Source organism: Diadema setosum, chromosome 15 (genome assembly GCF_964275005.1).
Source record: "Diadema setosum chromosome 15, eeDiaSeto1, whole genome shotgun sequence".
Taxonomy (NCBI): Eukaryota; Metazoa; Echinodermata; class Echinoidea; order Diadematoida; family Diadematidae; genus Diadema; species Diadema setosum.
The window spans coordinates 27,737,373-27,760,098 of NC_092699.1; the positions used below are offsets into that span (position 1 = coordinate 27,737,373).

Consider the following 22,726-nt stretch of genomic DNA (forward strand, 5'->3'; position numbering starts at 1 on the left):
TGCATGCATACATCTATACATTCACTGGCGTAACCGGGGGGGGGGGGCGATGGGAGCGGTCGCCCCCCCCCCCCCTTCCTAAGATTTGGACCGGGGATTTGGGAGGCGGAAAAAAAAAATGCGTGTATACTGTGTGCATGCACATGAAGCGGGTCTCCTTTGCAACCTTTCATCAAATGAGATTATATTTTTGAATATTTCACTCAAAGTGTACACCAGATCGTTGAATTTCAATTCAAAATATGCAAAATCTCTCGTGCTTGGGAGGGGGTATCCCCCTTCCAAACCCTCCCCCTCTCTGCCTCTTTCCCTAGCTTAGTACACTTTTTAGATTTACAAAAAATTATGAATAATTCTGAGCGCACAAGACTTATCACTTATATTCCGAAAACTCAAAGTTCCCTCATGTACAAGGGGAATTTCCCCTTTTAATCGACCCTTTCCTCTCTCAGTCCCCCCCCCATCATTTTTTTTTTAATGATTTCCCAAATATTTCATCAAATATGCGTATACGAGATATCTCAATTTCAACCTTAAAAAGGCAAAAGCTCCATCGTACGGGAAGGTGGAGATAACACTCGCCCACGCCTTCTCCCTGCTCGCCCGCCCCTCCCCCCCCCCCCTCCCCCATGCATAGAAGTAGACTGTGGCTACACTTTGAACATAAACAGTTTTCCAAATATGACACAAACTGTGTGCACCAAAACGTTTAACTGCAATCAGAAAAGTATACAGAATCTCCTTCCATAGACTTGCTACACTTCTCTTCTGATTGACAAATTTCCAGATATTCCAACATAAGTGAGCGCCAGCTTGTTGAATTTCAGTTCAAAAAGCTTAAAACTGAAAAAAAAAGGCTCCCTTGAATATGGGAGAGGTATCATGCCACCCTTCCATTGCTTAATTGTTACCTACTATAGACTTAGTACATTTTTGGGAATGACAATTTCCGAATTTTCCACAAAAAAGTGTGCTCCAGATCGCTTTATTTCAATTCTAAAAACGCAAAAGCTCTACGAGCGGGAGGGGGAATCCCCCTTCCCCTAAGCTCTACCTCACTAGACTTTGTACATGTACATACACACAGATGATGCACATTCGGAATAAGAGCTGAATTCCGTGATTTTAACACTTCGGTGAAAAAGTATTGCACCAAAAATTTGCACCAGATCACTGAATTTCAGATCTGAAAATGCAAAATCACCTTCGTGTGGGAGGGGATATGCCCCTATCTACACCCTCGTCTTCATGCTTTTTCTGTTTGATTGCTGAACAGACAGCGTTCATGATATTCAGTGTAAGAATTAATACAAGAAGATTATTTAAATGACACCATTTTATAGGCAAATTGTTCAATAATAATCTACACTAAAATAATACTGCAACCTTAAACAAGTGGGACTGTTTCAACTCGTTAAAACACGCAAAAACATGCATCAAATTGCACCATTTGCAACATCAAAATGCAAAAAGTTCTCACCGAGGGAGGGGGGACACCCCCCTCCCACACCCTCCCCTCCCCCCTCGCTCGCTCCGCTCGCTCGGGTTCAGTCTCGTTCATGATATTCAGTGAAAAGAATTAATACAAGAAGTGTATTTAAATTATACCATTTTATAGGCAAATTGTTCAATAATAATCTACACTAAAATATACTGCAGCCTTAAACAAGTGGGATTGTTTCAACTCCTTAAAACACGCAAAAACATGCATCAAATTGCACCATTTGCAACATCAAAATGCAAAACGTTCTCACCGTGGGAGGGGGACGCCACCCTCCCCTCCCCTCTCGCTCGCTCCGCTCGCTCGGATTCAGTCTCGTTCATGATATTCAGTGAAAAGAATCAATACAAGAAGTGTATTTAAATTATACCATTTTATAGGCAAATTGTTCAATAATAATCTACATCAAAATATACTGCGATCTTAAACAAGTGGGACTGTTTCACGTCGATAAAACGCGCAAAAACATGCATCAAATTGCACCATTTACAACATCAAAATGCAAAAAGTTCTTACCGTGGGAGGGGGACCCCCCCCCCCCCTGTATTTCGTGAAAGGTCTAAAGAGTGTGTAAATATACTAACAAGCATAATAAGTACTTGTAAGATGTGGGAGTTTCTTCGGGGATTCTTTGGTGATGCGCCTCTTTATCATGGACGATAAGGCAAGACGGTCCCCTCAGACTTCCCATACGGAATGCTTTCTTTAGTGTCACATTGCGTTCATCATAATTACCTAGTTATCTGTTTCACAGACCCATGTTTTGTCTAATTTCCTATCAAAGCTTGGTGAGATGGAGAAGTCAATCGGAGACAGAGAAGAATCTCGACTTCTTGTCCTGGATGGAACTTCTTTTGGAGTCATCTGCGAACATTATCCCGCCATGATCCCCAAGGTATTATCACAGTGAATATTGATGGCTGACGTCATAATCGTTGATGTACTATTGCAGTATGATCTGTAGTGGATGAGTACTTAAAGGGGCATTCCAAACGATTTTCATAATTTCACATCATGTAGTGCATAAATCGTCAGTTCCATGTATAGATTTGTGGAATTCGTTGTGGTCCTTGAGAAACCAATATACGTACTTTGAAAATCCTTAGGAAAAATAACGCTGAAATGTGTTGATGACACAGGAGCCTCACATGATATTTCGGAAATGTAGCAGTGTCATTCCATTACAATACCGCTCGCTTTACAAGTTCACCTGTGTAGAATCTATGCATGCCTTCTTCTTTTGTTCTGCTTCCTTGAGCCTCAACTCATACATTCTTATGGTGAGGCTGCATGTCATCATCCTTGTACATTGGAATTTAAATTCATGAATTACAAATTGCCCTACATCGACGTAAATAATCACTGAATTGATCAGTGTTTTTTTAGTAGTAGTCATGATAAAAAATCATGGGCGTACATACTCGAGCAGGATTCGAACCTACGACCTCCTGATCACCGTACAGGCGTCATCTCCACTAGACCACCGAGCTTTCGCCCGACAGAAGTGTTGGTTCTAATCCTTATAGCATGCAGCGGGTACTGCTTTGTTATTCAAATTCATGAATTTCTTCCGTCGAGATGTTTTCATTGCAACTGATTGACAAATTGCCCTACATCGACGTAAATGAGCACTGAATTGATCAGTGTTTTTTAGTAGTAGTCATGATAAAAAATCATGGGCGTACATACTCGAGCAGGATTCGAACCTACGACCTCCTGATCACCGAACAGGCGTCATCTCCACTAGACCACCGAGCTTTCGCCCGACAGCAAGTGTTGGTTCTAATCCTTGTAGCATGCAGCGGGTACTGCTTTGTTATTCAAATTCATGAATTTCTTCCGTCGAGATGTTTTCATTTTCGGTGATCAGGAGGTCGTAGGTTCGAATCCTGCTCGAGTATGTACGCCCATGATTTTTTATCATGACTACTACTAAAAAACACTGATCAATTCAGTGCTTATTTACGTCGATGTAGGGCAATTCGTCAATCAGTTGCAACATTGGAATTTGTTATAAATTTTGAAAACATTCTTATTTGTCATCTTAATAACTATAAATTCTGAAACTCTGTACTCAGTACAAATGATTAATAAGGAGGTCTCCTTTAGGGTGGGATTTCACGGAGCACGCGAACGATTTGCGAAGGCCGCGAATGACAAAATCCAACATTCGGAAAAGATTTTCTCCGAATGTGTTCCGACAATAAAGCCGAAAACTATTGTTGCGCATTTTGTGCGAAGTTTCCACGACGTTTGTGCGAATGTCGTGTGTATCATTGCTAAAGTACAGCATGTTACGTACACGAAGAACACGCGACGGAAATGCGAACAGCGAAACATTTCCAATAATCATGGGAGAAAATGTACCCTAGGAGAGGTGGAAGCTGTCTTGAGTTGAATTTTTTCTTTCCTTTATTTCTCCTTTCTTTTTCTCTCATTTCTCTATCGTGTGCTTGCCTACATTCTTTTTCGTACTACCGTTCTCCACTAGTAACGAGCATTTGATTTTTTTTTTCAGTTCCTCCGACACATACATGTAATCTCTATAGTTCAAATGAAATTTTACATACTTAAGATTAATTTTAAGTGTATTCTGCGATTTTTTTTGTATATCAAACATTTCTTTCTCTACTATAGTTCTGAATATAATATATAATATAGTTATTAGTGGAAAAGTGAGCAAAGAAAATGGGATTCCATCGGGATTCGAACCCGAGACCTCCGGATTGCTAGACCGGTGCTCTACCGACTGAGCTATAGAAAGCCCTAGTGCAGTGTTCGTCCCAGAAACCCTTAATTCTCAATGCTCGGGTGGTCAGAAGCTATAGCAGTGTGTTTGTGTGTGACACACACGCACACACTTAAACCTGGCATAAACCCGAAGGATAATTCAACTTGGGGATAAATGCGAGGGATCACCGAAGTGATGCAGCTTTTTGAGTTTGTAACAAATAAAGACAGAAAAAACTGACCAGAAAGAATATAAATTATTAGTGGAAAAGTGAGCAAAGAAAATGGGATTCCATCGGGATTCGAACCCGAGACCTCCGGATTGCTAGACCGGTGCTCTACCGACTGAGCTATAGAAAGCCCTAGTGCAGTGTTCGTCCCAGAAACCCTTAATTCTCAATGCTCGGGTGGTCAGAAGCTATAGCAGTGTGTTTGTGTGTGACACACACGCACACACTTAAACCTGGCATAAACCCGAAGGATAATTCAACTTGGGGATAAATGCGAGGGATCACCGAAGTGATGCAGCTTTTTGAGTTTGTAACAAATAAAGACAGAAAAAACTGACCAGAAAGAATATAAATTATTAGTGGAAAAGTGAGCAAAGAAAATGGGATTCCATCGGGATTCGAACCCGAGACCTCCGGATTGCTAGACCGGTGCTCTACCGACTGAGCTATAGAAAGCCCTAGTGCAGTGTTCGTCCCAGAAATCCTTAATTCTCAATGCTCGGGTGGTCAGAAGCTATAGCAGTGTGTTTGTGTGTGACACACACGCACACACTTAAACCTGGCATAAACCCGAAGGATAATTCAACTTGGGGATAAATGCGAGGGATCACCGAAGTGATGCAGCTTTTTGAGTTTGTAACAAATAAAGACAGAAAAAACTGACCAGAAAGAATATAAATTATTAGTGGAAAAGTGAGCAAAGAAAATGGGATTCCATCGGGATTCGAACCCGAGACCTCCGGATTGCTAGACCGGTGCTCTACCGACTGAGCTATAGAAAGCCCTAGTGCAGTGTTCGTCCCAGAAACCCTTAATTCTCAATGCTCGGGTGGTCAGAAGCTATAGCAGTGTGTTTGTGTGTGACACACACGCACACACTTAAACCTGGCATAAACCCGAAGGATAATTCAACTTGGGGATAAATGCGAGGGATCACCGAAGTGATGCAGCTTTTTGAGTTTGTAACAAATAAAGACAGAAAAAACTGACCAGAAAGAATATAAATTATTAGTGGAAAAGTGAGCAAAGAAAATGGGTTTCCATCGGGATTCGAACCCGAGACCTCCGGATTGCTAGACCGGTGCTCTACCGACTGAGCTATAGAAAGCCCTAGTGCAGTGTTCGTCCCAGAAACCCTTAATTCTCAATGCTCGGGTGGTCAGAAGCTATAGCAGTGTGTTTGTGTGTGACACACACGCACACACTTAAACCTGGCATAAACCCGAAGGATAATTCAACTTGGGGATAAATGCGAGGGATCACCGAAGTGATGCAGCTTTTTGAGTTTGTAACAAATAAAGACAGAAAAAACTGACCAGAAAGAATATAAATTATTAGTGGAAAAGTGAGCAAAGAAAATGGGATTCCATCGGGATTCGAACCCGAGACCTCCGGATTGCTAGACCGGTGCTCTACCGACTGAGCTATAGAAAGCCCTAGTGCAGTGTTCGTCCCAGAAACCCTTAATTCTCAATGCTCGGGTGGTCAGAAGCTATAGCAGTGTGTTTGTGTGTGACACACACGCACACACTTAAACCTGGCATAAACCCGAAGGATAATTCAACTTGGGGATAAATGCGAGGGATCACCGAAGTGATGCAGCTTTTTGAGTTTGTAACAAATAAAGACAGAAAAAACTGACCAGAAAGAATATAAATTATTAGTGGAAAAGTGAGCAAAGAAAATGGGATTCCATCGGGATTCGAACCCGAGACCTCCGGATTGCTAGACCGGTGCTCTACCGACTGAGCTATAGAAAGCCCTAGTGCAGTGTTCGTCCCAGAAACCCTTAATTCTCAATGCTCGGGTGGTCAGAAGCTATAGCAGTGTGTTTGTGTGTGACACACACGCACACACTTAAACCTGGCATAAACCCGAAGGATAATTCAACTTGGGGATAAATGCGAGGGATCACCGAAGTGATGCAGCTTTTTGAGTTTGTAACAAATAAAGACAGAAAAAACTGACCAGAAAGAATATAAATTATTAGTGGAAAAGTGAGCAAAGAAAATGGGATTCCATCGGGATTCGAACCCGAGACCTCCGGATTGCTAGACCGGTGCTCTACCGACTGAGCTATAGAAAGCCCTAGTGCAGTGTTCGTCCCAGAAACCCTTAATTCTCAATGCTCGGTCTAGCAATCCGGAGGTCTCGGGTTCGAATCCCGATGGAATCCCATTTTCTTTGCTCACTTTTCCACTAATAATTTATATTCTTTCTGGTCAGTTTTTTCTGTCTTTATTTGTTACAAACTCAAAAAGCTGCATCACTTCGGTGATCCCTCGCATTTATCCCCAAGTTGAATTATCCTTCGGGTTTATGCCAGGTTTAAGTGTGTGCGTGTGTGTCACACACAAACACACTGCTATAGCTTCTGACCACCCGAGCATTGAGAATTAAGGGTTTCTGGGACGAACACTGCACTAGGGCTTTCTATAGCTCAGTCGGTAGAGCACCGGTCTAGCAATCCGGAGGTCTCGGGTTCGAATCCCGATGGAATCCCATTTTCTTTGCTCACTTTTCCACTAATAATTTATATTCTTTCTGGTCAGTTTTTTCTGTCTTTATATAATATAGTTGTTAATAATTCTTTGATGTTTAGATGTTATATGCTACGATTTTTATCTGTAGAAAACGTATAAGTCATACATCCCCCAAACGTGCGCTAAACGTTCGCGAGAATGTCTCAAAAGGTACGCGAACAGTTTGCGATTACGTCGTAAAATGATCGGAAAAACTTCGCAGATTTCGCGTAACATACGCGAGACATTCTCCAAAGTTTCGGAGTCTGTTTGGGGTTTCACGAACATTTTGCGAACATCGCGCGTGTCTTGCGAAGGTCTTGCGCATATGACGAGGCTTTAAAGGGGAAGGCTAGTAACTGATCAGTGGGATTCAGTGGAAATGCTGGAAGATGATTGTTCCAATCCTTATGGGATTCATTCAAGAGCTCATTGTATATCTATTGTTGTGTGAAAATGATTTGCTTCAGAATGGTCTCATATTCAAGTAATGTGCAGTTTAATGCTTCCAGGTTAGCGTCCCTGGTCAGTGACGGAGCATTAATCTGCACATTACTTGAATATGAGACCGTTCTGAAGCAAATCATTTTCACACAACAATAGATATACTATGAACTCTTGAATGAATCCCATAAGGATTGGAACAATCATCTCCCAGCATTTCCACTGATTCCCACTGATCAGTTACTAGCCTTCCCCTTTAAAGACACTTTCGAGAACAATTCACGAGCAAATCACGACCAAGTGTGCGGAAAAGGTTCGCAAAAAATTTCAAACTTTTTTGAAATTCTCGCCGAAGTAAAAACGACATTCGCGAACAACTGACGACGCTTCCGAACCCTCACGTTCGTTTGGCGAACTTTTGCAGACTAAAATACGAATGCTGGATTTTGCCATTCGCGTCCTTCGCAAATCGTTCGCGTGCTCCGTGAAATCCCACCCTTAAAGATGAAGCCCTTTATTGCACCTCTCAACGTTACTATACAATAATAAAGGGATTTGAATACTCTTGGGGGCTTGAGATGAGGGGGGCTTGAGGGGGGAGGGTAAATATCATGTACTTATGTAAGTGTTATGTATATTACTTTGTATTGCTTTATATGGAAATAAAATCATCTTCAATTGAATTGAATTGAACAAAGGAAGAAGGAAAATTAAGGCTAAACCCGGGTAACATGTACCAAATTATATCGCCTTAAGGCCACCGCACACTTTACGACTTTGGGTCGCACGACTGACCGACTTTGGATCCGAAATAAATCACAATAGCGTCAGATAAACACGTTCGTTTACTTCAGATCCAAAGTCGGTCAGTCGTGCGACCGAAAGTCGTATAATGTGCGGTGGCCTTCACTCGACAACGTCCTCCTGCGATTCCCGACAGGTCGCAGCCCAGGGAATAGTCTTCGCCCGGATGTCGCCCGACCAGAAATCCCAGCTAGTGGAGGAGCTGCAAGCTCTCCAGCTTTCGGTCGGAATGTGTGGGGATGGAGCCAATGACTGTGGCGCCCTCAAACAGGCTCATGTGGGAATCGCCTTGTCACAAGCAGAGGCGTCGGCGGCCGCCCCATTCACTTCAAAGACCGCCACTATCAGCTGCGTACCGATAGTCATCAAGTAAGTGAAGAAGTAGATCTTGTCCACAAACACATAGATGCAGTGGGGGGGGGGGGTGCACCGGGCGCGTGCCCTTTTTTAATTTTCTGAAAATAAAATAAATGAAAAGAAAAAATGGAAAGAGGTGCGTGCGCCCTCCCCCCCCTTTAATTTTCGATTACAATGGCACCAGAGAATTGTGCTAAAGCCTTTCACCAGAAATATTTTTGTGCCCCTCCCTTTACGGAATTCCTGGATTCGACCCTATAGATGTATAAATGAAGACAATTTAATACACGCGCGCACACACACACACACACACACACACATGCACATGATAAATACTTTTCGTGCATCTTCGGTAAAAATGCATGCAATATTAAGAGGAACGCTTTCCCATTATTTCACTTCACCGTCATCTTCAACTTACGAAAAATAATCACACTTTACTATAATTATGTGCTTTTAGTAGAATTGATAAGTATCTTAGAGAACGAAAAATGGTGCGTACAACAAAATTTACTTAATTTCTGTTTTTATGTTTTAGCTGCTCAGTCATTTTGTTGAAGTGCGGCATTTGTTTTGTCGTTTTGTCTCTCAAAATAATTAACCAAAAGAGCGAATGTGAACACCTAACTGTCCTAACTATCAAGAATCTGGTGTAGAAAGGAATGCAATGCAGTCTCTGTGTTGTAATATCATCTTGATAATGCCGGAATGATAATAATAATATCAAAGCTGTACTGGAGGACGGTGCCCTCATACATGGGTTAAACGATCAATTAGAACATAAATTCGAAATTGTATGCCAGTAACGATTGGTATGGCCACCTAGGATATCTAAGGGAGCGTATCCAAACCAATGATCTGTTATCATGAATAAAAAGTCTGTTATTGTACTTAAAGTATGAATGTAAAGATGGGGTAATGTTTGTTATTCTGAAGGTTCGTCAATACGAAAATGAATAGATGGTGCAAACTACTAATAATAAACGAACCTTCGGAATTACGACCTTAATTCGTTTTCGGCTTAACGAAACTTCTGATCGGAATAGCGAACTGTAACGATAAAAGTATGTCAAGTGCTCACACCAGCCTTCTGTTTGATCTTTTCAATTACACAGGGAAGGGCGTTGTGCCATGGTGACATCATTTGGTCTATTCAAATACATGGCACTGTACAGTCTTGTCATGTTTGCTACTGCTACCGTTCTTACCTCCGTAAGTTTCCCATTCTTGGGTATCGCATTTAAAGCATACAATCTAGTTGTTAATTTCGCCATAAATACAGTTTATCACAATTACTAATACAATGTTTACCTGGTACTATGATGAACCTAAAGCAGTAAAGAGCGGAGAAATTTGGGATTTTCGTTTTGCTTTCTTGTTTGTTTGTTTTTAATTAGTTTTGTTTTGTTTTGTTTTTGTTTTTTGACAGTATTTCTAAGATGTCAAAGCCATGAAGAATTCTCTACAATTGTATCTTAAACCGTTTCCCACTCAATTTGTTGGTTTCAAGCTTTTGAGGATATTCAGTGGGCAAAACAAGTTTCATAATGTGTTCGTGCAATATGGAGTAATGTTGGAAAGCTGTTGAACATAAACAACACGAAGTTAGAAAGTACAAAATTTAGCATCGTATGTTCACGACTGGTGCTTCAGATTTGCCACATTATGCCCGACCGGGAGGCCTGAGTTTTCGAAACACATATCAAGGTACTTGATTATTGACATATGCCGTTGCCTTTTTTTCTTTTTAAATTATCTTCTATTGCTTCTCGTCAACAGGTGAAATACTACATCGGCGACATGCAGTTTTTCATATTTGACATCGTCTTGTGTACAGCCTTTGTCCTCACAGGTGTGTATAGGACTACAATCAGTGTTTGTGTAAAGCCCCGTCTTAACAGGCCGCAGAAAAAAAAAATAAAGGTAGCCTCGGGGTAGCCTCTGGAGAAGATTGTGTCTGTTAAGACGCAACATGGTGGACAGCGATCGACCAGGGTAAATGCGGGGTAGCTTCCGGAAAACCACCGGAGGACCACCAGAGGTCTGTTAAGACGAGACTTAAGATGATGAATGGGTTTATTGATTCTGAATGAGTGAAATGAGACGCGTATTATCAATAGCTGCAACATGTTATTATTAACAGCTTTCTACGAGATTATAAAATCCCTGTACGCTTTGTATAACATCCCAATGGTTCCAGCATGTTATGGCTTAACCGTTTGTGCGCTTTGAAAGCCAGTTGGCACAGAAATCCCTGTGTAGCATTGTACACACTGTCCATAGTCCCTGACACAGAAAGGGTTTAAAGGAAAAGTTGTCTCCCAGTGTACGGCATTCCAATCGAACCATGCAAATCACTCTCCCCGTAACTAAAACTTGTAACCCCAACTCTTGACAACGAACATGATTTGCGTCCTCATAGATTTGAATAGCAGGGGAAGCTTGGTGAGCGTTTGCATGCATAAAAATACCCAGAAAAATTTTGATCAGTGAATGTTTGGCGGAAATTTTTTAGAGAAAAAAAAATGATTAAGAGGGAAGGTCTGATTTTCATACATTCCTTTAAACTTTCAGAAATAATGCTACATAAAAACGTATTAGGCTGATGTAACACCGCGCGAGGCAGAATTTGACTGATAATCCTTCCTATGAACTTGAAAAAAAAAAAAAACTACATACAAGTATATATCCCAAGATATTAAACTGAAAATTGATTCATTGATAACACCGTGAGCAGTGGAGAATCTGATATAATATCCTACCTGTAATGAATCCATCTATCGACCTCGAAAACATGTTCAACCGGAGAATCGTGTCTATTCTCTGTCTGATCCCCAGTTGGTGGCAACAAGGCTCACGACAAGATCTCGACCAGACGGCCGCACACCAAACTCGTCACCCCACCCATAGTATTTGCCCTCATCTCACAGGTGCTCGTCCAGTTCGCCATCCAGATTGTCACCCTCGTCCTGGTCCTCCGGCAACCCTGGTAAGTTTCCGATGGACAGAAGAGATTGCAGAGGTAGCACTCGAACTGGACCGGACTGACTTGAATCGCCTCCGACCTTCCACGACCAGTGCATGGTGGCTGCACTGGCGCCGCTAGTGGCGTATAATCATAGATCGAACTTCGCTTTTCACGATTTATATGGATGCAGCGGAATATAGTATCGCGAAATATCTGACAAATACACTGAGGAAATTTCAACTGACCGACAAGACTTTGAAGTAGTGGACACGTTGTAGTGCAGATGACGAAAGTTTGCAGTATTGTTACCCTTGTATTCCTTACTCTACTCCACCCCACCGTTCTCTCTCCACTACAATAAGGACTGTTATGTTGACAACTGATACGTTAGGACCCATTTAGAAATACGTGGGAAATTTCATCAGATACGCAGTTAATTCCCTTGATACAAAACCTTTCGTAATTGACGTAAGACTGTACCATAAGAAAATGCAGTCAAACCCGTCTATAGCGGCCACCCAAGGGAGACGAAAAAGTGGCCGTTGTAGACAGGTGACCGCTATTTGCAGATTCTTTAATATGATTTTTCTCTCGGAGGGAATCGTTTTTAGTGGTCGTATACGGCAGGTGGTCGCTATTGACAAGTGGTCGCTAAGACAGGTTATACTGTATACATTAACACTTATCCATGTCTATCATGTTCAAAATCCTTCCATCCGTGTACAGGTACGAGCCACACGAGATTGATTCGGTCCATAGGAACGTGGTGTCCTACGAGAACACGGCTGTCTTTTTCGTTTCAAACTTCCTCTACCTAATCTTCGCCTTCGTCTACACACCGGGTCCACCCTACAGCAACCGCTTCTACAAGAACAGTGGGTTTCGATTCTTGTTTTACACTACCCCCTGCGAGATAAACTGGGTCCTGGGCAGCCGTTTCATGATAATTGTCAGCCCCGACAAGTTGTCAGTCTCTGACAATCACTATAGTAACAGTCACTGACCAGAGCTGCTCAGCCAGTCAAAGCCCAGGATTTTAGTGAAATCGTCGGAGACTAACATCTTGCTAGTTGTACTGTTTTCAATCTTTACTTGCTTCCTTCATACGTGTACAGGGGAGGATCCAGGAATTCTGTAAAGGGGGGGGGGGGGGACTAATCATTTCTGGTGCCACTTCCGGGTTTCATTTCATTTTTTCTTTTTATTTCTTTTGTTTTTAACGAAAAATAAAGGGGGGCGTGCGCCCCCCCCCCCCCTCTGGATCCGCCACTGGTGTAGGCCTACTCCCCCATCGCCTCCCATCTACAAATCATCCCCGAGTCTTCAGATTATTGTTAATGTAGCAAAAAGGGGGAGTTGCTGAAAATTGCTTATCCAGTAGTGACGAGCCAATGGAGTAAAATGGAGTCGAAAGGGGCCTGAGCTTTCGATCCTAGCAGAATCTTCGTCAGAAGCAAAATGACTTAAGATTGAACAGATTATTTGTAAGATCATCCTTATCGGCCATCAAATGAAATAGATCAAAACAAGTAAAGCTAGCTGATATACAACATTTTAACTCTCATTCGTGGAAACATGTGCCACGTGAATTAGATATATAACTTTTGAGATATGCTGGGTTAGGGGTTAGCGTTAGGGCTGCCCCATTGGTTAACGTACAAACTTATTTCAACGTATGCTTTGGGTCGATAATTCCACAACTAAAATCCCTTTCCCCTAAAAGCCATCGTTGGTAGGCTATTTCACAGGAAGCTAGTGCAAAGATAAAGCTTCACCTAATCGATTAAAAGAAATAAGAGGAAATCTAGTTGATTAATTTATGCAAGGGTCAATGTCCACTTACAGTATTATCCACATCCTCCAAATTGCGTGTATGTTTGCTCCTGAAATTGCTGGTTTAATTGTTTGTGAACGCATGTGATATGTTTGAGTTCCACAACCACAACTGTAATATATGTCCGATGTGGTGACACGTCTCCCTTTCTGTTCCTTTGATTCATGCTTGATGGATGATGCAAACTGGTAACAATATTTTTTAAAAGGTCTTGTGGCATTTGGTCCGGTGTTTTATTTCAGTCCCACTGCTGGTGGTTTTCTGCGTACAGCTCTTCATCCTTTTTGGATTCCTCTTTGCCTCTCCCCCAAAGATCGTCAAAGCTTTTCAGGTAAGATGGCTGTAGGTGATGTTACCCTTATACAGTGTACTCCCCTTATAACAGAGTCCTCGGCACAGGCGATTATTCTGTTTTTCGTGGTATCGAAATTTCGTCATGTCCGCTATAGGAGAGTAAACAAACATGATAAAGATATATAGACCTATAGATGATAATTTTTTTGACCTGAGCATTATTTTACTTCGATGTATTAAAACCAGAGAATTTCCTTATAAACGTGTTTGTATTAAGGAGAGCTCACCGTTTACTCCGAGACAACCTCTTCAACTACTTGCCCACACTAATACTATTCTTTATAGAGAGGGTGTAAGAGACATTTCTATAAGTAAAAAACAAAAAGAACAAAAAGGCAAGAAACAAACAAACAAACAAACAAAAAATACTTCTTGAATGTACATAAAACGTTCGGCGCGTTTAGTCTTTCGTACCTGATTAATCTTTATGCAAACCCTGATTTTAAAAGATACGGGAATGATTCTTGTCGTCAAATTCTGCTAAGAGCTGGTGAAAGGCATATTTATATTTGTTTATCCACTCACTTTTTTTTTTGAGACTGATAATGATATCATAATGACAATTGATACCTGTACACGTGACAGAAATCGAATTCCTTGACAAACAACCCATATCGTACAAACCAAAGGATTTTCTGTTAATGCCTTAAGTGTAGAGAGAAAATATTATTTTCAATAATTCATTTTGTGTGTGTGTGTGTGTGTGAACATGAATGAGTGATTAGATTTCCAGTATCCATTAGAATACAGACGCAATGTGTAAAGCATAAGGATAAAACAATACTAAAAGCAGCTACATTGTACGTTTACCTGACATGAGTGGGTATACTTGGATTCTGCCGTAATACTCCGCCGCCGCCATTTTGGCAACGTTTATTGACAGATTTTATTCCAATTCGGCAATGTTCGGTATTGAAGTGTACTAAAGACACAAGATATAGCCTCCTATGACTTTTGGTGGCATCACAACTGATTAACAAGGTTTTCTTAAAACAACTCTACGCAAGAATCCTTCATTTGAATAAACTTGGATATGTACGAGCTTTAGTTATGCTGCCCCCAATGTTCCGCCTTTTATTGGCAAAGGTCGCCACTATGTTGTGTTTTATTGTGTGTGCTCTACCATTCATTTTCTTGATAGGTTATTTAAATTCATTTTTTGTTTCATTTCAAAATTCATGCATCATGGTGAAATTCAGACCTCTTTCGTTTCTGGTAATGCTGCTCCCTATGATCCATCTTTTATAGGGTCAGAAATCATTTTGGTCGGTGTCTTATGTACGCCACTGCAGGTGACGTCACATGCTAAAAATTTGTTCTCGATTTCTTGATGGTCAAAACAGATTCCTTTTGTTTTTTTGATGATACATGCAGCTCTCAGTACTCTTTTACTTTATTTTACTCTTATACTTTTGTACGGTCAAAGTCATATCTAGGTTGCTTTGTCTTTTTCCCCTTTGATATAAAGGTCCATCATGCCATACTCTTCACCCCAATACTTTAACGACCAGGGAGATACACTTTCGTCGCGTGGCAACGGATGATTCCTATCTTCTTTGTCTCTGAATCAATTCTTTATAAAAAAAAAACAAACAAACTATGTTTCATTACAGCTGACCGTGATTCCATCGTTGACATTCAAGTTTGTCCTACTGGGTCTCGTAGTTATTAGCTTCATGGCTTCCATGAGCATCGAGGTAAGCTCAACATCATTAGAAGCAAAATGAAGAGTAAATGACACCGATATTTAATGGGGAGTTTGCCCCAAATGTGCACGTGGATTCTGTGAATATATAAATGGTATAGTAGAACAATTTAATATTCTTGTTTATATCTCTCTAAGATTTAATATTCTTGTTTATATCTCTCTAAGATTTATAATGTTTGTTTTATGTTAAGTGCTGTCTGGGGCAAATTATTTGTATAGGGCCCCATTTTTTTCTCTCTCTCTTCTTTCGTTCTTTAAAATAACAAACACTTTATTGAATGGAAAATGTTGATTGAAATGTTTTTTGAAAAATTTAGTTCATAATGTTAGTAGAACACATCCCATATCAGTACGGTAAACTGTAAATCACTTTAAAAGATTAAAGTGATTTTAATCTTTGATTTAATAGACTTTAAAATATTAAAGTCTATTTTCGTTCTATTTTGAATATCTCAGCCATTTCAAAACATTTTTTTTAATCAATAAACATTAAATTCCTCTAGAAATTACATCCTCTTTTACATTTCAAAAGTGGTTTTTCATTATCTCAATAAAAAATGTTAGAAACGTGAAGTTAGGTCTGAACCGAAACTTTACATTCCCTTTAAGACAGAAGGGTAATAAGACAGCCCTTATGATGATGCCGTCTCATATTTCTTTATCATGGTTGTTGCTTTATTTTTCTCAGTACGTGCTGGCGCCCTCAACGAGACTGATGAATCTGATCACGTGCCGACTGTGCCGCAAGAAGCCGCCGCGCAAATACCAAGGGGTGGAGCTCCGAGTCCTGCAGAAACCGTTCATGGAACTCATCTCCGATGATGGGGCCGGAGTAAACCCCTAGCTCCTTAATACAACAAGCAATAATATGATATATGAAAAGAGAAACTGTAGCCGAGAGAGAATGTCTCTGCGTGGATATTTGCTGACAATGGATGGGCAACGAGGAAAAAAAAAATCGTTTGCGTCATCCGGACACTAATTTATCAACGACAGATTGATATTCTTATTTCAACGCTTTAGTATGAAAAGTACTTGTTTTCTACTCTGCTACATAATTTTTATTACATGCGACAATTTGATAGATAATATTTATCGTGATTGAATTACTATGCACATAATTATTACTATTTTGTTATTGGGTAAAATGCTATAGCTGTAATCTCATTCTACTTGATTATACTACTAGTTCTTCAAATTGTGTCTATTATCATCTGAGTATACTGCTTTTTCTCTCTCGCGATCTATCTATCCATCTATCCATCTATCCATCTATCCATCTATCTATCCATCTATCCATCTATCCATCTATCTATCAGTCTACCTATCAGTCTACGTATCAGTCTATCCATCCATCTTCACTACATCGACGTATCCGCCCACCTCAACACTTTTGTACAGGTATTACACATAATATATTATAAGTATGTTTTTCATGCAGAGAGAAAACAGTATTCTGTAAGAGAAATAAAAAAAAGTATCGTCTAAAGCAAGAAACATGAAAAAACATGAAAAGCCTAGTACAGTTGTATACAATTCATGTATTCCATCTGTACAAGTGAAATAAAGAAATGAACACCAATAATCAGACCAAAACATGTCAATAAACCACACGTTCAGTCTTTCTAACATTGGTGGGAAGAAGAGAAGATTTACTCTACGTTTACGTTATGCATTTCCGTATCTTTATACTTTCAGTTCATTGTGACGTGAAATTCTCTGAAAACGATGGATGGGAGAGTGAATGTGGATCTACAGGGGTGGAGTAGGGGGTTTAACCCCCCCCCTTAAGCTGCCTAGTGAAAATGTGGTGTGCTTAGAAAAACAGACCCACACAGTGTGTCGGGGGAAAAAATGTGAAGATATATATTTTTTTTTGTTCTTATCAGTCGATTTCTATGTCGCTAGAGATTGTCATTGGGTCAATCCCCCCTCCCAGCAAACTGCTAGATCCGCCCTTGTCTGCTTCAGTTCATGGAAATTTCGTTCGACGAAGACCAAGATGCAGATTTTGCTAACTTTATAGAATATACCTCACCCAAATTTAACACAGTCGTCCATGATTATTGGCCATGCTTATGATCGGCATTTGGACCTCATGAACAGGTTCTTTCCAGCTTTCATGTTTTAAACGTGCCTATGGTTCTATATCAGGAATTTAACTTACATTGATATGGAAATACCTCTCATTACAATGGATGTTGCTTGTTACTCAGTGTTGTCGCTTGTTGTTATTATGGAGCTTTAGATTTGCAGCGCGGACGTTTGAGACGACGCTTGCGTTGGACGTTTTCCCCTCTCCCTGCGTCGTGTTGAAAAGTAGCTTTAGATTACGCCGAGACGCAACTAATAAGAAATAAAATGGCGCCCCCATATTATGATGGGTGCATGAAGTAGCTCTCTACGTCGTGAATTGAGCGGACGTAGAAATAGCCCAGAACGCGTGTAGTGAAAAACTCAGACGACGCAAGCTATGAATAGATCGACTTGACGCGCGTTTCTGCGCACGCTCAGAACATTTTTCTTTTCCTCTGAACGTCCCCGTCGCGAAAATCTAAAGCTCCCTAATGGGAAAATCACACGCCGATACTCTAGTAAGCTATGTACACTCAGTGGAGTTGTGCGCTGACAGAGTGTAAAATGAACATCTATAACAGGGCCGGAGCAGCCGTGGGGGCCGTGGGGGCTCGGGCCCCCACACTTTTTGTGCACCATACAAAGGAATACATATGGTGTCATCACTTTGGGCCCCCACACTTTTTTCAACCTGGAAGTACGTAAGTGGCACTAAAATAGAAATAGATAGAGATCTTGAAGTATGGCGGCGGTAAGGTTATTTTTTCTCTCTCTCTCTCTGAAGAGAGTGCCGTGAAACAGTTCTATGCATTTTCAATTTGAATATCGTAATTACAGATGTATACAGTGCCTGTGCATGCATAAACGCGCGGTGTTACCCAAGTCTGTATTTTGGCTGTTTTATAGCTGATACCTGCTTCCGCACTTGCGCACTCGTCATACTCATTGTACATTGTTTTTGCTGCAAACGGGTTGTATGTTTTTGTGCGCTTTCACATGGCGTCAGAATTCATTTTTGTTGTTGTATTTTTTGTATACGCAGTAGATTATTGTTGTGACTAAAGAGGATCAATTTTCCGGTCCTGCCATACCAAATATTGACAGATGGCGATTTGGCAAAATGGATTTTTTTTTTTTCATACAAGCTTGTCTAAGCTTTTCTCTTTAAAATAGCGCACAATTTATGTGATATTGCTGCGTATAGTATACCTTATACGTAACAGCAGCTACAAATAAATATGATTTATTAAATCAAATTCAGATCATACCTTAAAAATCTATCAACTATTACTACCTAATCGTGTACGTGAAGTAAACTGACAACCGGATGGATGTTAATGGCGAGATACCACTTATAACGAGCTACCTCGTAAAACGAGATACATTGTATCACATTTTATACCGCTTAGAGTGAAAAGATAAGAGTGGTTCCACGTTTTCCAACAGGGGCGGGGAACGTTTCGTTTTCTTTTGTTTTGTTTCGTTTTGCTTCGTTTCAGGTGGTGTTCTTACGTATGTCCGTTACATTTATACTTAAGAATTGGTGAATAATACAAAAACAATGTGACAACTGGCATAATTGCAAAATGTGAGTAGTACATTGTATACTCGTATGCATTTTAGATCACATAATCCAGAGTGTGGTGGAATGGACCGAAAAGTGTTTGTTCGTTTTTGTTTTGTTTTTTCACTAAAGATGAGGTATCTATCACTGCAGAGAGTCAAGTCGAGTCGACCTCGTCATGTCGGCTTTCCAGTATGTATGAAATCGCAGCAATAAACCGGCTCAGCTTTACTATATTTTTCACGATTCAGAGCATTTGCCTTTTTTATTTGTGGGATTCGATGTAATTTTCTCGTGATTTCCCCAGATCGCTACACACGAATGGTGCAGCAAAAGGACGATGCCACCCCTCCACTCCCCCCCCCCCCCCCCAACTCTGAAGGGGTTCACTGTCACTATGGATTGAATGTGTTTGCCGAACTCTTCAAATCACCTGCCAGTTGCAAGCCACGGAGTAATGGTGCGTTTAAACGATGGCTGTCTTACACAGTGGTGCCGGAAGGCCCAAGGACAAAACCCACACCTTGTTCTCATCTCATAAACTTCACAAAAGGGAGTAGCGTTAGATAAACCGAAAGACAGACATTTCGTGGAGAGACATTAATTATGGTAATATAACAAGAAAATTATAGCATTGAAATTTCACTTTCTTTCTTTTTTTTCTTCTTTTTAACCGCAATATATTTACATACTTCGTACATTGCACTCCTGTTATAACGAACTCATCGGAACCTGCATTTTTCTTTCGTTATAGCCGAACAGTAAAGTACATAAAATGCATTTGGATGGTCAACTTTTGACATGAATGTTTACTTCCTTGTAACAAGCGTGTCAATATAATCTTGTTCGCTATAACGCGAGTGCACTGTATATGGTTATGGTTATGTTATCATTGCACAAGCCTCCCATGGCACACTGGCTTGCACATACAAATCTTTTTGTGAAATAGTTTGTGTCCATTACAAAAGAGTAAAAAGAGACCCGCGGGTCTAGCGCTCACCTGAGTATCGTAAGTTCACCTTTCACGCAGTCACTAATCTAAATTATTCACAGCTCTACTAAAATTTGACCAGGCATTCTCTAGTAGAAGATGAAAATGTACAATAAGGGCCCAAATTTTTTAAGATTCCTTAATTTGGGGGGATTGGGGGCCCCCTGGGGCCCTCTGGGTGGGGCATGGTGCCCATTTTGATAAATTGAGATCCTGACCCCCTAGGGATGCTACCTGCCAAGTTTGACAAAAATCCATCATGAGGTTTTCAGGAAGAAGATGAAAATGTACAATTCAGACCCCCATTTGGACCTTCCCAACCCCCCCCCCCCCTGCCCCCAAGAGTGGCACCCCTGGATTTGCTATGAACAAACTTGAAACTACAGTCATTAATGTACTCACTCATAGTATTATCTTAGCTCTATAACTTCTGATTCTAGAGAAGATTTTTAAAGATTCCTTCATTTTGGGGGGTTTGGCCCCCCTGGGGCCCGTGGGTGGGGCATGGCGCCCATTTTAACAAATTGAGATCCTAACCCTCTAGGGATGCTACCTGCCAAGTTTGGTGAAAATTGGTCATGGGGTTCTCAAGAAGAAGATGAAAATGTATAATTTAGGCCCCATTAGGACCTCTCCCCACCCCCCTCCCCTGGGTCCCAAGGGGGGCACCTCTGATTCTGCCATGAACAAACTTGAAACTACAGTCATCAATGTACTAACTCATAGTATCAACTTAGCTCTATCACTTCTGGTTCTAGAGAAGAAGATTTTTACAGATTCCTTAATTTTGGGGGGTTTGGGCCCCCCTGGGGCCCCTGGGTGGGACATGGTGCCCATTTTAACAAATTGAGATCCTAACCCCCTAGGGACGCTACCTGCCAAGTTTGGTGAAAATTGGTCATGGGGTTCTCAAGAAGAAGATGAAAATGTATAATTTAGGCCCCATTAGGACCCCTCCCCACCCCCCTCCCCTGGGTCCCAAGGGGGGCACCCCTGATTCTGCCATGAACAAATGTGAAACTACAGTCATCAATGTACTAACTCATAGTATTAACTTGGCTCTATCACTTCTGGTTCTAGAGAAGAAGATTTTTACAGATTCCTTAATTTTGGGGGGTTTGGGCCCCCTGGGGGCCCCCTGGGTGGGGCATGGTGCCCATTTTAACAAATTGAGTTCCTAACCCCATAGGGATGCTACCTGCCAAGTTTGATGAAAATCGGTCTTGGGGTTTTCAAGAAGAAGATGAAAATGTAAAAAGTTTATGCACGACGGACGACGGACGCCGGACGAAGGGCGATCGCAATAGCTCACTTGAGCCTTTGGCTCAGGTGAGCTAAAAATCATGGTATTAACTTTGCTTTATCATTTCTGGTTCTAGAGTAGAAGATTTTAAATATTCCTTAATGTGTGTGTGTGTGGGGGGGGGGGGGGGGGCTAGGGGCCCCCCAAGAGGGAAATGGTGCCCATTTGAAGGAATTGAGATTCTATCCCCCTAGGGATGCTACCTAAGGTTTGGTCAAAATTCATCGTGAGGTTTTCAAGAAGATGAACATGTACATTACATTACAACTGTAGGACTTCTCCCCATCCCCTCTCCTGGGTCCCAAGGGGGGGGGGGGGGGGCACCCCTGATTCCGCCAACCCCATGAACAAACTTGAAACTACAGTCATCAATGTACTAACTCATAGTATTATCTAAGCCCTATCACTTCTGGTTCTAGAGAAGAAGATTTTTAAAGATTCCTTAATTGTAGGGTGTTTGGGCACCCCTGGGGCCCCCAGGTGGGCCATGGTGCCCATTTGAACAAATTGAGATCCTATCCCCCTAGGGATGCTACCTACCAAGTTTGGTGAAAATCAGACATGGCGATCTCAAAGTGAAGATGAAAATGTACAATTTAGGCCCCATTAGGACCCCTCCCCTGGGTCCCAAGGGGGGCACCCCTGGTTCCCCCATGAACAAACTTGAAACTACAGTCATCAATGTACTTACTCATAGTATCAACTAAGCCCTATCACGTCTGGTTCTAGAGAAGAAGATTTTTTAAAGATTCCTTAATTGTAGGGTGTTTGGGCCCCCCTGGGGCCCCCCAGGTGGGCCATGGTGCCCATTTGAACAAATTGAGATCCTATCCCCCTAGGGATGCTACCTGCCAAATTTGGTGAAAATCGGTCGTGGGGTTCTAAAGAAGATGAAAATGTAAAAAGTTTACGCACGACGGACGCCGAATGACGCACGACGGACGACGCACGACGGACGCCGGACGAAGAGCGATCGCAATAGCTCACTTGAGCCTTCGGCTCAGGTGAGCTAAAAAAGTCAGACGATAAATCGTCATAATTGATCTCTCTCTGGCTATATATATCTGTGTACATATAGAGACATAAGGATAGACAACATAATTATATAATATACATATAATATATATATGTATTATAAAAAGAAAAACAGAAATATCAATCATATAATGTGAGTGTGTGTGCGGACGTATTTGTGTATATATACATATACATGTATTCATTTGTTTATCTAATAAATACTGAGAAATGAGGCATAGCTGTTGATAATCTGACATAGCTAGAAGTATGAATAACCTACTAATGCAAATGACAACATAGAACCCTAAAGATCTTTTTCTAAG

The 22,726-nt window shown here is 41.2% G+C and overlaps 1 protein-coding gene and 2 non-coding genes across 3 annotated transcripts in view; 1 reads left to right on the plus strand and 2 right to left on the minus strand.

Annotated features, from left to right (window-relative positions):
- Window positions 1-16,364, plus strand: part of LOC140239343 (polyamine-transporting ATPase 13A3-like) — a 46,615-nt gene extending 30,251 nt beyond the window's left edge. Inside the window, exons 23-31 of the mRNA XM_072319220.1 lie at window positions 2,314-2,396; window positions 8,368-8,600; window positions 9,704-9,800; window positions 10,368-10,440; window positions 11,427-11,577; window positions 12,283-12,431; window positions 13,633-13,721; window positions 15,358-15,441; window positions 16,141-16,364. Of these exons, the coding sequence (XP_072175321.1) occupies window positions 2,314-2,396; window positions 8,368-8,600; window positions 9,704-9,800; window positions 10,368-10,440; window positions 11,427-11,577; window positions 12,283-12,431; window positions 13,633-13,721; window positions 15,358-15,441; window positions 16,141-16,296 (1,115 nt within the window). The 3' untranslated portion in view covers window positions 16,297-16,364. The remainder of the gene's footprint in view (window positions 1-2,313; window positions 2,397-8,367; window positions 8,601-9,703; window positions 9,801-10,367; window positions 10,441-11,426; window positions 11,578-12,282; window positions 12,432-13,632; window positions 13,722-15,357; window positions 15,442-16,140) is intronic.
- Trnaa-agc (transfer RNA alanine (anticodon AGC)) lies at window positions 4,193-4,267 on the minus strand. Its single transcript has one exon. It is a non-coding gene; the product is annotated as a tRNA-Ala (tRNA).
- Window positions 5,497-5,570, minus strand: Trnaa-agc (transfer RNA alanine (anticodon AGC)). The gene has a single exon. It is a non-coding gene; the product is annotated as a tRNA-Ala (tRNA).
- Window positions 16,365-22,726: the final 6,362 nt, after the last annotated feature.